The sequence below is a fragment of the Mus caroli genome, chromosome 12, assembly GCF_900094665.2.
Source record: "Mus caroli chromosome 12, CAROLI_EIJ_v1.1, whole genome shotgun sequence".
NCBI classification, from domain to species: Eukaryota; Metazoa; Chordata; class Mammalia; order Rodentia; family Muridae; genus Mus; species Mus caroli.
The window spans coordinates 98,805,292-98,821,083 of NC_034581.1; the positions used below are offsets into that span (position 1 = coordinate 98,805,292).

Genomic DNA, 15,792 nt, shown 5'->3' on the forward strand with positions numbered 1-15,792 from the left:
GTTAGCCTCTATCAGCAGACCTGGGAGACTAGCTCTCTCCTTAGTTTCAGTGGTCAGAGTACTCTCTGCTGGCAAGCTCTCCTCTTGCAGGGAAGGTGTCCAGATACCTGGTGTTCAAACCTGCCTCCTGACAGAAGTTGTGTTCCACTTACCAGAGGTCTTAAGATCCAGTGGAGGGTCCTGTGAGTAACTTGGAGGTGTCTACAAACTCCGCAGGCAAGGAACCCCGGTGCTGGAGTAGACCAGAAGGGACTTGTGCCCCTGGTCAATCATTTTTATTTTCTTTAGTGCTTCTATTTCCATCTTTAGGTCTTGGAGCATTTTGTTCAACTTCTTCAGCTGTTTGATTTTACTTCCCATATTTCTTTAAGGGATTTATTTGTTTGATCTTTAAGTGTTTCTTCTGTGTTTTCTTGTATTTCATTAAGGGAGTTATTTATATCCTCCTTGAAGACCTCTATCATCTTCATGAGATGAGATTTAAGTCAGACTATTGTTCTTCTGGTGTGATAGGGTATGCAGAGTTTGATGTCGTAGGAGAGTTGAGTTCTGATGGTGCAAAATTACATTGGCTTCTGTTGCTTATGTTCTTGTGCTTGCCTTTCACCATCTTGTATCTGGCATTAACTGGCCTGGGTATCTCAGACCGCTTGCCTCCTAGGAGACAGGTAGAGCTAGCTGTGTTTTCCAGATTAGAGCAGGCCTCCTGGGAGGCATGCACTGCTGTTCCTGCTTAGGTCAGACCTACTGTGTCTTTGATTAAAGCACTCCTCCTGTGTCCTTAATTAACATAGAACTCCTGGGAGATAGGCAAACTCTGAGGTTCAGAGGGCAGAGTAGAAATGTTTTTATAAATTTAAGGAGACAAATGCATTTGCTTATCTTGATCCAGCAGTTGTGAGAGGCACCAGATTTTGTGGCTTGGTATATAAAACTGTTTAGGCTTGAATAAGAATGTGCTTATATTTTTGACTGCTTAGTCGTCAGATAGCAGAACACATTGAAAGGATTAGAAAGACAAGGATGTGTGGCTTTGTTAGAGGAAGTGTGTCAATATGGGTGGTCTTGTTGGTGTTAAAGCCTACACCAGACATAGTCTCAATCTCTCTCTCTCTCTCTCTCTCTCTCTCTCTCTCTCTCTCTCTCTCCCCACCCCCACCCCATCTCCTTTCAGACCAGGATGTAGCTCTCAGGCACTTCTCCAACACCATTCCTGCCTGCTGCCATAATCTCTGCCATGGTGATAATAGACTAAGCTTCTGAAATTTCAAGCAAGCCGTCAATTAAATGCTTTCTTTCATAAGACTTGCCTTGGTCATGGTATCTTTTCATAGCATCAAAACAGTGATTAAGAGAAAGAAAGCTTTGACTATTTGTGGGAAAATAAGGAAAGTGTTGTTGCAGCTAGGTTGATCCTAGCTTCTCTGGATGAATTGACAAAGGAAGAGAATGAGCTCCCTGATAACATTAACCAACATTTAGCACCTCATAATATGATGAGAGACAACAAAGCAATCAGTGATGCATCAACTGGCTCCAGATGTGAACCAATACTCTACAGGTCTCTAAAGGGAAGCTTGGGAGAGAATCTTCTGTCCAGCAGCCACAGAGCTCACAGCACAGAAAATCAATCTGAAGCCCTTGCTATAAGGTTGCCTAAACAATTGTGAAAATTCATGTCCCAAACTCAGAGGGAGTCATCAGTTCAAATAAGGGCATCAATTGGTAANGAATGGGGATCNTGTAACTTGAGATGGAGATTACAGGGGATCCTGTTGAATCTGAGAACTTTGAACTCTCAGATTCTCAAGGGATTAACTCATCTGAGTTAGTCTCTCCACCATCACCCCTACCTTCTAAAATATTGCCTTTTTTCACTTTTGACTGAGGAAATTAATCCTTCACTGCCCATTGAAACACTAGTTTGAGCCAATAGAAAGTCTTTAAAGCTGACTGGAGATTACAGTGGGTGTTCAGGTTGACACTGTATCCTTAGGAATTTCTCACTGTGAACTTTTAAGCAAAAAAAAAAAAAAAGAACATCCTGGATTGACATATTTTAGTTTAAAAAACATTTAGTCACAATCAGAATGATAAAACTGAGTACTAAGGTTTATATATTTATAGACTTTCTAAAACTGTATATTTGATGGATTAGGTCTTTGTTTTCAATTTGGCTGGTGATGCTATCTTTATGTGGAATTTCATGGTTTAGGTGGTACTTCCATGATGGTGTAAGTTAAGCTGGCAAGATCCTGGGAACTCCTAAGTTGTTGGGTCCTAGTAAAGGATACTACTACAGAGCTCAATGAGTTTCCTCATTGTCTTAGTTAAGATTTCTACTGCTGTGATGAAACACTATGACCAAAAAGCAAGTTGGAGAGAAAGGAGTTTATTTGTCTTCCATTTCCAAATCACTCTTTATCACAGAAGGAAGTCAGGGCAGAAACCTGGAGGCAAGAGCTGATGCAGAAGGTATGGAGGGATGCTACATACTTCCTTACTCCAAATGACCTGTTCAGCCTGATTTCTTATAAAATTTAGGACCACCATGCCCACTGGACTGGTCCCTCCATAAATCAGCAAAAAAGAAAATTCTACACATGCTTGCCAATAGTCTGATCTTACTGAAACATATTATTAATCAAGGTTCCCTCCTTATGATAAATCTAGCTTGTGTCAAATTGATATAATCTAGCCAGAGTACCAATTCAGTGAAGCAGAATACTGGGGAATGTATGTGGGAACAGATTTTAAGACAGTGGGGTAATGGTGGAAGGATCATCAAACTGGATCAGACTGAGGTTATTGATATTAGCTCCTTTAGAGGACATTATTGTTTACTTTAAAAACTCATATAGTTTCTAAATGGGTAACATTCAAAAATATAGTTCACTAAAGCATTTGCCTAAAGAACCAGTACTGAAAGGAGGTGGGAGATGCCTAAAATTGTAATGCTAGTGTGTATATGCTGTGTAAGACCCAATTGTTCACAATGGGAAGGCTGAGAAGAGATATTCTTCACAAATCTTATAACAAGAAAAATGGTGAGAAGGGCACCAGCACATTTGAAGGGATTTGTGGTCACCCTTTTCCTGTGACAGACGTGGGGTTTGGAGACACTGCTGGCCAGTTGGATGAATTCAGTGTAAAGAGTTTTATTGGAACCTCGATGTAGCATGGGCCAAAAGGAAAAACTGAATCAGCAGACAAGGTCATCTCATTTATCATAATGGGCAGCACAGGCAAAGTAATTTTTATGATGGCATGACTCATATTGACCATAGCTACTGCCTAATTAGTCTTAGGGGGTTCAACCACACAATATATAAAACACATGTTTATTTGGTCTATGTAAATAAAGAAATTCTCAAACAAATTAAAGGCTTCATGGAATTGTGGCATAAATTAATCTAGGCCCATGAGCCATTTTCCAGACTTGAGCCAGTTTGCAGGTTTAGATCTGGAGCTCCTGACTAAAAGGAAAACCAGGTTCTCCTAAGGGAGGATTTTGATAAAACATCTAAGAGTTTTAGTGTTCGCCTTTCCCAGGTCATCAGAAATGGGAACTTCAGAATTTTCCAAGGGCAAGAGCACACATGGGAGAAGAAACAATTACTTTCCTGGGTTCTGAATTGACCATGATTCCAAGAAAATCCAAAAAACGCTGTGGACCTCTAGTTAAAGCAGTGGCTTAGTGAGGTCTGGTGATTGGTGGAGTTTTGTCTAAAACCCAACACACAATAGATTCCTGAAGTCATCCCCTAGTTGTTTTCCTGGTCCCAGAATGTATGGTTGAGAAAAAAATACTTTGAAGTTGTCTGAATATTCATTTGGTCCCCTGACCTTGGAGTGAGGGCCATTAGGATTGGAAAAGTTAAGAAGTCTTTAGATTTGCCTCTTCCAGGGAAAATTGTGAATCAAACACAGCATCTCAGCATTAGTGTAAGTAGGCTTTTTGGGCTCTAGAGACAGCACATTCCTCACTTGAACGGGCTACTCTGCCCATATACCAAGAGACTTGGAGAGCTGATAGCTTTCTATAGGGCTGGGGCAGGAGAAGGCTCTTCAAAAGGTCCAGGCATCTGGGAAGGCTGCTCCTGAAAGAAGTTACATCAGGGGAATTTTATGTGTTTGTGAGAATACTCCAAGAAAACAAGACAAGTGTCTTGTGACCTCAGGTTTTTCCAAACACGCAAAATTGTTCTTGGGTTATGCTTGTATGACCCTCCCAGATGGAGTGGACTGGAGGTAGTTTTTTTCTGATTATTCATTACAGCTGACTATTGACATTTTTATATGCTTATATGAAAACCCATGGTTTTGCTTTGTTTGTTTGATTGTTTGTTTAAACCACTTGTGGTTTGTCCTTTTGATTGTACACTTACTAAGGTGACTCTACTTAACCATCTGAGTATAAATTGGCTGGTATTCTGAATAAAATTAGCCATTGCATGAGAATTTATTGTGCCTCATTTTTAGGGCCCCTTCTGCCAACTTCACCTCCAACTAGGGTGGTGACAGGCTCCTATATTACCATATGACTGAGCTTTCCATTATATCAAGCTGTTGTCTGACTCATCAAGTTACAAGTTAAGATGTACATAGTAGCATGCTATTATTAAAAGGAAATGCTATTTACATGATGTGACACATGCAGATCCTGAAGGCACTACAAAGTTACATGAACAAATTCCCCAAATATCTGTAGTTTCCACTTTATTGACAGTGCTGTCTGCTGCCAACCATGCACCTAGCGCCTCATGATGTGTATTCAATGATACGTTGACAGAGGGAGAGAACATTAGGGCCTGTTTTACTGATTATTCTGCAAGTTATGAAGGCAGAAGCCAACCATGGACTGATAGAGCATTACAAATCTTTCAAGGACAACCCAGATGCCAGCAGCAAAGGGACATCTTCTTAACAGGTAGAACTTCAGGCAGTATACATGGTCATAAAGTTGGAAGAAGAAATGAGCAGTGATGGAATTACTCACTGATTCATGGATATAGTCAATAGATTTTCAGGTTCTTTCCAAAAACCATGATTGGAAATTTGGTAAAAAAGACCCTGGTAAAGATTTATGAGGAGGAGATGGGAGGAGGACATGAAGATACTTATGTCCCAAGTATATACACATCAAACCTGACTTCAGCTGAAGAGAAGTTCAATAACCAAGTAGATAGAATGACCCAATCTAGGGACAGTTAGCCTCTTTCCCTGGCCATCGAACAGTGCCAATAGGACAATGAACAAGGTGGTCATAGTGACAATGGTCAATCAATATTACCTAGGAGCTGAAAACAAGGACTGCTATACTGTAAGGCTGACCAAGAAACTTAAGAGGAGCACCCCCCACATCATAATGTCTAGCTGTGTGGTCATGGGGAAATAATTGAGCTTCCCTGTGTCTCAGTTTCCTCTTCCATGAAAGGGGCTGATAACAGCATATAGGTCAGAGGGCCATCACAGGAGTCACAGAGTGTGAGTGACAATCTCTATGTCCTTGTCCTCATTTGAGACAACTCCTGCCAACAGGAGCTGAGTGAAGACTGCCTGGACACTTTCTGTGCAGGAATACACAAATTGATACTTTGCTCCTTTCATTTTGTGTGATGAAGGTGGAGGTGTCTATTTGTCCTGTAAGGTTGGTCAGATGGAAATGAAGAGAAATGCTATGACACTGCCCTGAGTAGAAGTGCTAGAGGGAGAGGAGCTGCTCTGACCAACAAGCCCCATGCAGCTACAGGAGTTTGGGCTCCAACACTGTATCAGATGGAGGCTGATCCAGAAAAGGGCAGTGTGTGTCAGAGCCTAGGGCCTGCAGGAGGGTAAGAGTTAGGCAAGAACTGGGTACAGGGTAGTCACAGACATTGGAAATAGACCTAGGACAGAACTGGAGCCAGCAGACCTTGAACTGTAGACTTTGAAACTGTGAGTCAAACCAAACCTTTGCTTTTGCTCAGTGGGTTCTCCTAGATCACTCAGTTCTATTCCATTGATCAACATGTCTGTCTTCATGCCAATACCTTGGGGGTTTATTACTATTGCTCTGTAGTACAGCTTGAAATCAGGGATGGTGGTACAGATATAGAAGTTCTTATATTATACAAGTTTTTTTATACCTATCCTGGGTGTTTTTTTTCCATATGAAGTTGAGAAATGCTCTTTCAAGGCCTGTAAAGAATTGTGTTGGAATTTGAATGGGAATTTCACTGAATCAGTAGACTGCTTTTGTTAAAATGTCCATTTTTACTAGGCTAATCCTACCAATCCATGAGCATGGATATCTTGCCATATTGTAATATCTTCCTCAATTTCTTTCCTCAGACAGTTGAAACCTTGTCCTTCAGGATGTTTCCTTGCCTGGTTGGAGTTAAACCAAGATATTTGATGTCATTGGTGGCTATTGTGCAGGATGTTTGCTCTCAGTTCTTTCTTAGCCCACTTAATATTTATATAAATGAGGGCTACTGATTTTTTTTTTTAGTTAGTATTCAGTGTTCATTTTTAAATGACTTAGACTATAAAGCTGCAGCCCTCCCTGGTGAAAAGTAGGTGTTTTGGTCAGCGTTTCTATTCCTGTACAAACATCATGACCAAGAAGCAAGTTGGCAAGGAAAGGGTTTATTCGGCTTACACTTCCATACTGCTGTTCATCACCAAAGGAAGTCAGGACTGGAACTCAAGCAGGTCAGAAAACAGGAGCTGATGCAGAGGCCATGGAGGGATTTTCTACACTGGCTTGCTTCCCAGGCTTGCTCAGCTTGCACTCTTATAGAACCCAAAACTGCCAGCCCAGAGATGGTCCCACCCACAAGGGGCCTTTCCCACTTGATCACTAATTGAGAAAATGCCTTAGAGTTGGATCTCATTGAGGCATTTCCTCAACTGAAGCTCCTTTCCCTGTGATAACTCCAGCTGTGTCAAGTTGACACAAAACTAGCCAGTACAGTAGGGTAGAGATCATGCATTCTGGTTTTGCTTCTGACTTCTTCCCCTTTCCACATTGTCTTTGAAACATTTGATAAACAGAATACATACCCAGGAGATTCAATTGGCACAGAGAAGAGTTGGGAATTGCCCCATCAGGAGGCAGTTCTGATAGAGACTACAAATCCATATTACCAGGAATCTTCTTGTCTGATGAATTGTAAACCGAACACAGAACACATCTTGTCCATGCCAACATTTCCTAAGAGGAGGGAGGAGTCCTAGGGAGGAATAAATAGACATCACTGTTCACTGAGGAGATGCCAGGCAAACCGCAACCCTGAACATCAGGAGTCAGCTATCACAGAGGCTGTTATCTGGCTGGTATCATCTGCAGGTAATGCTTGGGATTCCTTGACTCCAGGGACAGAAAAGGCACTGTCCCAGGACTGTGTGGTACTAGCTATGGCCTACAACATGTGTATGGCTGAGGCAAGGGCTTTGGATGAGATACTGGTCTACAATAAGGGAACATTTCTGGGGTTCACAGAATCTTCTCTCTGGTCTGTTTCACTTGCAAATTGAAGATGCAACTGCTGTGGTCTCTGCTCATGGACAGTAAATGGAGGCTGCTCCTCTGACTCTACTGGGATGAAGTTTTAAGAATTTGCAAAGCATGTTGCTGTCATAGCTAGGGTGAGACAGGACTGGTGCACAGTCACTCTGGATGACGCGACAGTTCTGTCTTGCTCACATCACAGAGGCGATGCCTGGGGGTGTGTTGTGACCCCACTTCCTTCTTAGATCCCAGATCCCCTGGCCAAGCAGACAGGTTTCATCCTTAACTAGGGAAGCAAAGAAGTCGCAGTCACTGAGCCATGACTCTTGTCATACCAACTGAGCAACCTCTTTTGTCTGGAAATAATTTTGGCACAAAATACTGTTGAAAATACATTTCCAGAGAAACGGTTGCATCCGTCTGAAAGTAAAGCACAGAGTAAAGGCAGCCAAGTTGTTGAGGTTCTGGGATCCTCTGTAGCAATGTCACAGCAATGGGGACTAGTGGTTTAGTGCCAACACATCCTTCTCTGCTTTCTCCAGCTCCCTGTGTGTTCCTCTTGTCTTCTCTCCCAGCCTAATTCCCTTCACTTCATCCTGATTTTTCTCCCTGTCCCTCTTCCTACTCCCCTCTCTTCCCTCTTCCTATCTCCTTGCACCCTTTTTCCCATTTCTATCTCCTTCCGTTCTCCAAACTTCTACTCTCTGAGCTCTCCTCTCTCCCCAGTCCTCTCTCCTCCATCCTCTCTCTTCTCTCCCCTCTCCTTGCTACTCCTCTTCTCTCCTCTACTCATTCTCCTCTCTCCTTTTTCCCTCCCTCTTTTCTCATCTCCCCTCTTCGCTCTCTCTTCTCTCCACTCCTTCGACTGTCTCCCATTCCTTTACCAGCTTCTTTCAACTTTATAGCTGAATAAACGATCAGAGGCCAAAGGTAGATAGCCATGATTGCAAGCTTTCAACTATAGTCCATTAAGAAGCCTGTGGCCCTTGTGCTGGTAATATATAGAGGGGATGGACCGCTAGACATTCCCAACCATGATCCCCCAATGCCAACAACAAGCCAGCTACTTAACAATAATGTAACCTGGTCCCCTGGCTGAGTTGCACAGAGAGGTCCACCCATTTGCTTGCTATCACACAGCCAACATGAAATTTGGTGCAGATATCAGAGACTGATACTGATACTCTTTCTTCTTCCTGCCAGGAGGACTTTCAAGCCTCCTGAGGTACAAAGCACCATGCTATTCCCTGGCAGGGCTGACAGAACATTCCCCTGTGTGTCCTTCCACTGCTGGTTCCATGGGTTAAGGATTTCTGCACTGCACCAGATATTTCTCACACTGCCTTACAACTAACACTCCCAACACCTAGCTCCATGCACCAAATGAACTCAGGGGCCTTAAGATTTCACAGACTTGTCATCAAAGGGTTAAGATAGGACCTGTGATAAAAACTGCTCAAAGGTAACAGAGTTCAGCCTAAGGAGGGGGCAGCTGGAGGTGACAAAAGTGCAAAGTGCAGACAGGGCTTACACCCATCCCCCACTACTATTCTGATTTTTCTTGTGACCCTAACATGTCCCTTCAAATCTCTGGATCTTGGTTCCCAACTATGAAAATTGGCTTCTGTGACAGCACTTCCTACCTGGAAGTAGGGAGCTTAGGATGGAGTACTGCATCTGAGAGGCTATATTACCTACTGTGGGCAGTCACAGAGTCAGGAAGGGCAACAGAGCAGAGCACAATGCCAGCCAGGGTGGGAAAACTATTAGATACTCAGAGCTCCATAAGGTCTTCCCAGACTCAAAGGATGATTTCTTTTCAGCCTGGAGAACAGAAAAGATGGCCTTCATTGTAGCTATGGGGATGATCTTAATGGCTGGGATCTGTCCTGCTGTCCTATGCTTCCCAGATGGCACAAAGGAAATGGATATTGCATTCCATGAACACCAAGACAATGGGACACAAGATGACAGTCTCACATTGGCCTTCGTCAACACTAACTTTGCCTTCAGCCTGTACAAGAAGTTGGCTTTGAAAAATCCAGATAAAAATATTGTCTTCTCCCCACTTAGCATCTCAGCTACCTTGGCCCTCGTGTCCCTGGGAGCAAAGGGCAACACCCTGGAAGAGATTCTAGAAGGTCTCAAGTTCAATCTCACAGAGACCTCTGAAGCAGACATTCACCAGGGCTTTGGGCACCTCCTACAGAGGCTCAGCGAACCAGAGGACCAGGATCAGATAAACATAGGCAATGCTATGTTTCTTGAAAAGGACCTGCAGATCCTGGCAGAATTCCATGAGAAGACAAGGTCTCTGTACCAGGCTGAGGCCTTCACAGCAGACTTCCAGCAGCCTACTGAGGCCAAAAAGCTCATCAATGACTATGTGAGCAATCAGACCCAGGGGATGATCAAGGAACTGATCTCAGAACTGGATACGGATACACTGATGGTGCTGGTGAATTACATCTACTTTAAAGGTGAGAGAGGTCCCTGATCAGGAGTGGGAGAGGGAGAGGAGCTTAGCTGGGTACCTGTGCTATCAGAGGATCACAGGAAAGAAGGTGCCCAAAGCCTTGGGCATGTGGGTGCCTAGCTTCTTGTCACTCACCAGTCTCCTCTTCTAAGCTATCTCTAGACAACAGTTGTGTTTCCTGGTACATACTCAAGAGAAGTCCTGAGCTCTCAGTCTACAAGGGCTGCTTATTGGCTACGACTTAACCTCACTTACAAGCAGAATATCTTACCTCACATGTCCAATCCTACCTGCTGGTCAGAAGCTATGGCTACTCCCTGCAGAGACAGGTTCCCCCCCAGATTCCCATTGCAGGCATTTTTAACATGTTCCTATAGCAGAAGTCCATAAATGCTGGAGAGCCTCTGTCTCTAGGTGGGTTCAAGTGGACTAGGAATTTCTTGATCATAACTAGCTCAGAGATGGTAATTGGGACATGGAAGTAGTGAAGAGCCCTGTGGGCAGGTTTGGTGCAGTACTTCTCCTCTGACGATTTTCTGTACTAAACTGTTGCTGTGCATGGAGAAGCAAGGACTCAGTAAGAGCAATTAGAGATGGGGAAGTGTCAGCCAGGCAGCGTTCTGTGTTTAGAATCTGACTGCTTTGTAGAATTTTGCCTTTGTAAAATAACTAGCCATTTAGCCAAGAGACATTCCTGGTTCAAGGAGTCTGATGAGACTTGGATGCAAGAGAGATGGAGACTCAGTTGGAGATATTTTAGGTGATGGTACTGGGGGGAAATCTAGAAATCCAATGCCCACCAATCCTCCCTGATAGAGACAGGGAGAAAGGGGACAGCCCTGAAATTGGTGCCTGACCGAAGTGATGATATAACCAAACCTTATGGTGTCTGGAGCTAATCAAAGTTAATCCAGGGTAGAGTTAGGGCAGGTCTGGGCTACAGGCAGAAAATGAAGATGACAATGGAGAGAAAAATAGGACAGGAGATGAGAGCACAGGATGACAGAATACAGGAGGACAGAATATCAAGAGAGCAGGATTCCCCAGAACTGCTGTGACCTGGTAATGGTAGAAGCTGAGTGAAAGCTTGAAGCGTTAGACCACAGGACACGATTCTTTCAACTCTCCCCAGACCCAAACTCAAGTGCTGCTTGCTGTGAGGTGGGATGTATGCCTGGGCTGTAAGATGCTAAGAGGAAGGAATTGTTTCACTATTGAGTCCCATAATGTTCATTGGTAGTGGGGACAGAAACTAGATTTCTGGGATAAGCCTGAGTGGTGTCTGTGATTTGAAGAGACTGTCATGCCAATGTGTGAAATGAGGACTCATTTCCCATGTATTAGGCCACAATCTATGAATTATGAACGACTCATGATTTTGGAGAACAGTCTGTGCTCTTGTTTCCCCTGAATCCTGTCCCACAAGACATTGGTTCTCCTGAGAAAGATGAGAGCCTCAACTCTCCCCTGTCTCCAGTCTCACCACTTTCACTCTTGTCTCTCTTACACTCTCCACCCCAGATCCCTGACAGTGTCAGGAGCTCAAATAGCCAGGCTGTGATTTTGAAGTTCCCTTTCTAGACCCCACCTGGACACAATGCCCAGAGCTAGCAGATTGGTCAACTACCAAGCTTTATCAAATTCATCATATGCTACATGAAGGGACAACCTGAGTGAATGAAGATGATGGACTGCTGTCATAACTCCAAAGCTGAGCATAAATGGGGAGGAGGTGAAGTGTTTGTCTTGTGTTTAAAATATGATCATTTGCCTCATCTTTAGGCAAATGGGAGATATCCTTTGACCCTCAGGACACATTTGAGTCTGAGTTCTACTTGGATGAGAAGAGATCTGTGACAGTTCCCATGATGAAAATGAAGTTACTGACCACACGCCACTTCCGTGATGAGGAGCTGTCCTGCTCTGTGGTGGAACTGAAGTACACAGGAAAGGCCAGCGCCCTGCTCATCCTCCCTGACCAGGGCAGGATGCAGCAGGTGGAGGACAGCTTACAACCAGAGACCCTGAGGAAATGGAGGAAAACTTTGATTCCCAGGTGCAGGTCCACAGGACCCAAAACAGCTGGGACACCTGTCCCGCTGTTACATAGTGGCCAGTGTCCCTGTACCTCAGAGACTCACTAGTATCCTTTGTAATGGTGGGCAATCCCCGGGGAACAGATAGAATTTATTTGAATTTCTTTCTGTTGATTACGTATTTTGGGCCATGAATTGCTGTCAATTTTGTTTTTCACAAGATGGGATCAGCTAGAACAAAGAACTGTGGTTTTTCTCCCTCTAACTGGCTGTAAGTTACACAGAATATAGAATGAGTTGTAAGGCAGAGTGAATTGTGATTGACAGATGAGCTCTGAGAATCATCTCTGCCTTCTCATCCCTCAATAGCCATTATTAACCATACATAGGATAAGACTTGAAGTCCTACTATATATCATCTGATGTAGACTCTGAATGTATATCAGAGACTGAAGCACAAATGTACTCTTTGGGCTCCTCTTAGCATTGAGGAAGAAAGAGTGTGGTAATGAAATTAAATTAACCGTCATCAAGTAGGTTAAAATATGAGAAAGGGTGAAGTTAAGAAGGGGAGTATCCAAAGATTAGAATAGCTGGAATCTGATACAGTGTGCAATTTTAAATAGAAGGCTCATTAGAAGATGTTTTAGAATTGCCATGCTAGGGGAGAATTGTACTGAGGATGTAGGAGGAAAGCATTCTACGTCCCAGGACAGCTAGGACCAAGTCAGGTTGCCTGTCCACTGTAATCACTCTCTGGCCCTGATAGATGATTAATACATTAGAAAGAGCAAAGTCAAGTCGACTAGGCATGGATGGAAAGAGGATTTTCTCCAGGGAGATGGCTGCGTGGTGAGGAGATCCAGGGACATGATGGATTGAGGGGGGTCACAAAGTCCATGGACTCTTACCTTGCTCTTTTTTATTCTCAGCCAAATAGAGGAGCTAAACCTGCCCAAGTTCTCCATCTCTAGTAGCTACAGGCTGGAGGAGGATGTCCTTCCAGAAATGGGGATTGAGAAAGTCTTCACCGAACAAGCTGACCTATCTGGGATCACAGAAGCCAAGCAACTGAGTGTGTCTCAGGTAAGACAAGAAGCACAGGATGCTTCGCCTTGGGTCCTGAAAGTAGATGGTGGAGGGTATGTGGGCTGTGAGGATGGTGCATGTGTGAGAATCCCACATTTCTGAGTTTCCTTAACAAATGTTCATCCTCTACCCCTGTACATAAGCTCACCTAGGAGCCCATAGTGGGAAAGGGCCTAGAGTTGCTCCATAGAAACATGGATACCAACATGTGCTGCACTGCAGTGCAACATACAGTACACTGCAGGGGCACCTACACTACACTACACGGGCACCCACAATTCAATTCATTGGCACCCAAAATACACTGTAGGCCAAACCACTTCCATACTTTACCTCCTATACTACAGTGCTGGGACAGTACTTCTTGACCAGCACTCAGATTATTAATAGTAAAACTAATGACAAGGAGTCATGGCAGTTTTGAGGAAAACTCCAAGACCGTGAAAGAAGATGCTTTAGACCCCTATACTACAGTCTTAGGTGCACAGCCTGGCTGTAACCAATGTTGTGTCCAGCGCCCACTCAGAGCTCTGGGTACAGATCAGTCCCAGCAGGACATGGTATTTTGGAAATGTGAAACCATGGGTTGCACATTGCTGTTGCATATCACAAGGAGGCTGGAGCAGGAGGGATGATGAATCTGGCACTGGCTGACAGCACCCTGGCTGTTCCCTCTGACGAAGTTGGGAGGCTGCATATGAAGAAACTCCTGCCACTGCCTGCTCCTGTCCTCCTATTGTAGTGATTTCAGGACAGCACAGATTCAGACACTGAGCAGACCCAAGCCATGCTTCATCTCACACCCTGAGCAGAGACTTGGGAAATGCAGGATTAGAGCCCAGGAAAGAAACAAAGAAATTCCCCAGCAGATGAGGCCAGCACTTACTGCCTGCTCCAGACCTCTTTCCTTCCCTCCCTGGTCTCTACTGAGTGATGTGTTTCTTTCCCCACAGGTGGTCCACAAGGCTGTGCTGGATGTAGCTGAGACAGGCACAGAAGCAGCTGCTGCCACAGGGGTTATTGGTGGCATTCGTAAGGCCATATTACCAGCAGTGTCTTTCAACAGGCCATTCCTGTTGGTTATCTATCAGACAGGTTCTCAGAGTATCCTCTTTATGGCCAAAGTCACTAACCCCAAGTAGACCTAAAGCTCCCCAAGTTCTCATGATTCTGCCCAGGGCTCTGGGACAGAGTCTGCATGTGGATCTCTATATACATCCTGTCATTCAAGCTCTGATTGGCTGTTGCAAAGTTNGCNTAGACAGCTACATTGACTATCTCTGTGATCCNACATGCACATAAGACTTTGGACTCTCAGTGTCAGGCTCTCAGGCCTCTTGGGAGCATCTGTGCATATTTCTGAACCTGGAATCTGCCTTTATTCTTTTTCCCTGGTGAGTCCTCTTTATATATCTGTACCGCAAACCTAGGCATTGGCAAATACACAGAGTTCCAATACTGACTTTGAGCACATCTGCTTACACAGTCTTGATGGGACCATGCTGGCCTCTGGGCTAACCCTTGAGAATCAAGCCCAGGAATGAGAAGGAAACCTGTTGCCCTGAATGTCATTCCAGCATCTGAGAAGGCCTGGTGTCATGCTTTCCCAAGGTTATGCTTTCTTTCCCTCTGCAGGCTTTGCCACTCAGTGCCCCATGTAGGGTCCCCTGAGCCTGCCTATATCTGGCACAGTCAGAACCCAAACTCCTACACCTGCATGGGACTGAGGGTCAGACAAGCTCCTCTTCCCCTGGGACTCCACCTCAGCCTCTCTCTAAGATCCCAGCTGACCAACCTCACATAAAAGATGAAAACCACCAACCAAAATAGGAGACAGGAGGAAAGGATCAATAAACATTACCTGAACAGAAAGTGCCCAGGCAGTGTTCTCTCAGCTCCTGTTGGAAGGGGTTACCTCTAGTGACAACATAGTAGTAGACATTGTCATGCATTCTGTGACTCCTTTTATGGCTCTCTGACATATATACTATTAACAATCCCTTCTATGGAAGAGGAAACTGAGGCAGAGGAAAACTTAGTTATTTCCCCCATTATCACTCAAGTATATATTTTGGCTTGTGGGATGCTCTTCCAAGTGTCCTTATGACAAAGGAACAGTCTCCTCCAAGTTGTGAGCCTATTCATAAGGTGTCACTATGGAGGGCAGGTGGTTGATAAAATAGAGCTCTGATACTTCTGAGAGAAGAACCAAATGGTCCATGGATCAGGTGACATCTCTGCTGAGATGGATACCAGGAGAATGAGAAGGTGCTCAGATAACCAGAGAGAATATTTTGGGCAGGGCAAAGAACAATGGAGCCATTTCTGAAGATCTGAGAAGAAGTGAATTTCTGGAACAACAGTGTAGCTGATGGTGGAGTAGAAGATGTAGGAGTGACCACAGGTTGGGAAAGAGTATGGCTCTTTGAGGATATTAGAATAATCAGAGCCATAAAGAGCATAGGAGGGGTTACACAAAGTTTCTTACTTGGGAAAGGAACTCTATAAGGTTACAGAGAACTGACTTATGATAGATGAAGATTGCCATTGAGGGCAGTCTCCAGGAGCATCAGGATACAACTGGGGAGAAGAGTGGATTATTCAGCTCAAGGGATGAGCTTGCCTGCTGTCTTGATGAAAGAAGACAGGTCATAGTACATTTGGGTTGGGGCACCTGCTATTCCTCGGGAATCCTC

General features: G+C 44.3%; 2 protein-coding genes across 3 annotated transcripts in view; both read left to right on the plus strand.

Annotated features, from left to right (window-relative positions):
- LOC110306587 (serine protease inhibitor A3K-like) overlaps positions 1-4,513 on the plus strand; it is a 7,119-nt gene extending 2,606 nt beyond the window's left edge. The window contains exon 3 of the mRNA XM_021178657.2: positions 4,483-4,513. Within this exon, the coding sequence (XP_021034316.1) occupies positions 4,483-4,513 (31 nt within the window). The remainder of the gene's footprint in view (positions 1-4,482) is intronic.
- Positions 4,514-7,233: 2,720 nt separating this feature from the next.
- LOC110307043 (serine protease inhibitor A3K) lies at positions 7,234-14,968 on the plus strand. 2 transcript variants are annotated; one of them, XM_021179254.2, is made up of 5 exons: positions 7,234-7,333; positions 9,319-9,975; positions 11,754-12,027; positions 12,940-13,093; positions 14,050-14,968. In XM_021179254.2, exons 2-5 carry the CDS (start codon positions 9,336-9,338, stop codon positions 14,236-14,238), a joined length of 1,257 nt encoding a protein of 418 aa, XP_021034913.1. In that variant the 5' UTR covers positions 7,234-7,333; positions 9,319-9,335; the 3' UTR covers positions 14,239-14,968. The 2 variants fall into 2 exon arrangements, with proteins under 2 accessions (XP_021034913.1, XP_021034912.1); XM_021179253.2 differs by having other exon boundaries at positions 7,254-7,329.
- Positions 14,969-15,792: the final 824 nt, after the last annotated feature.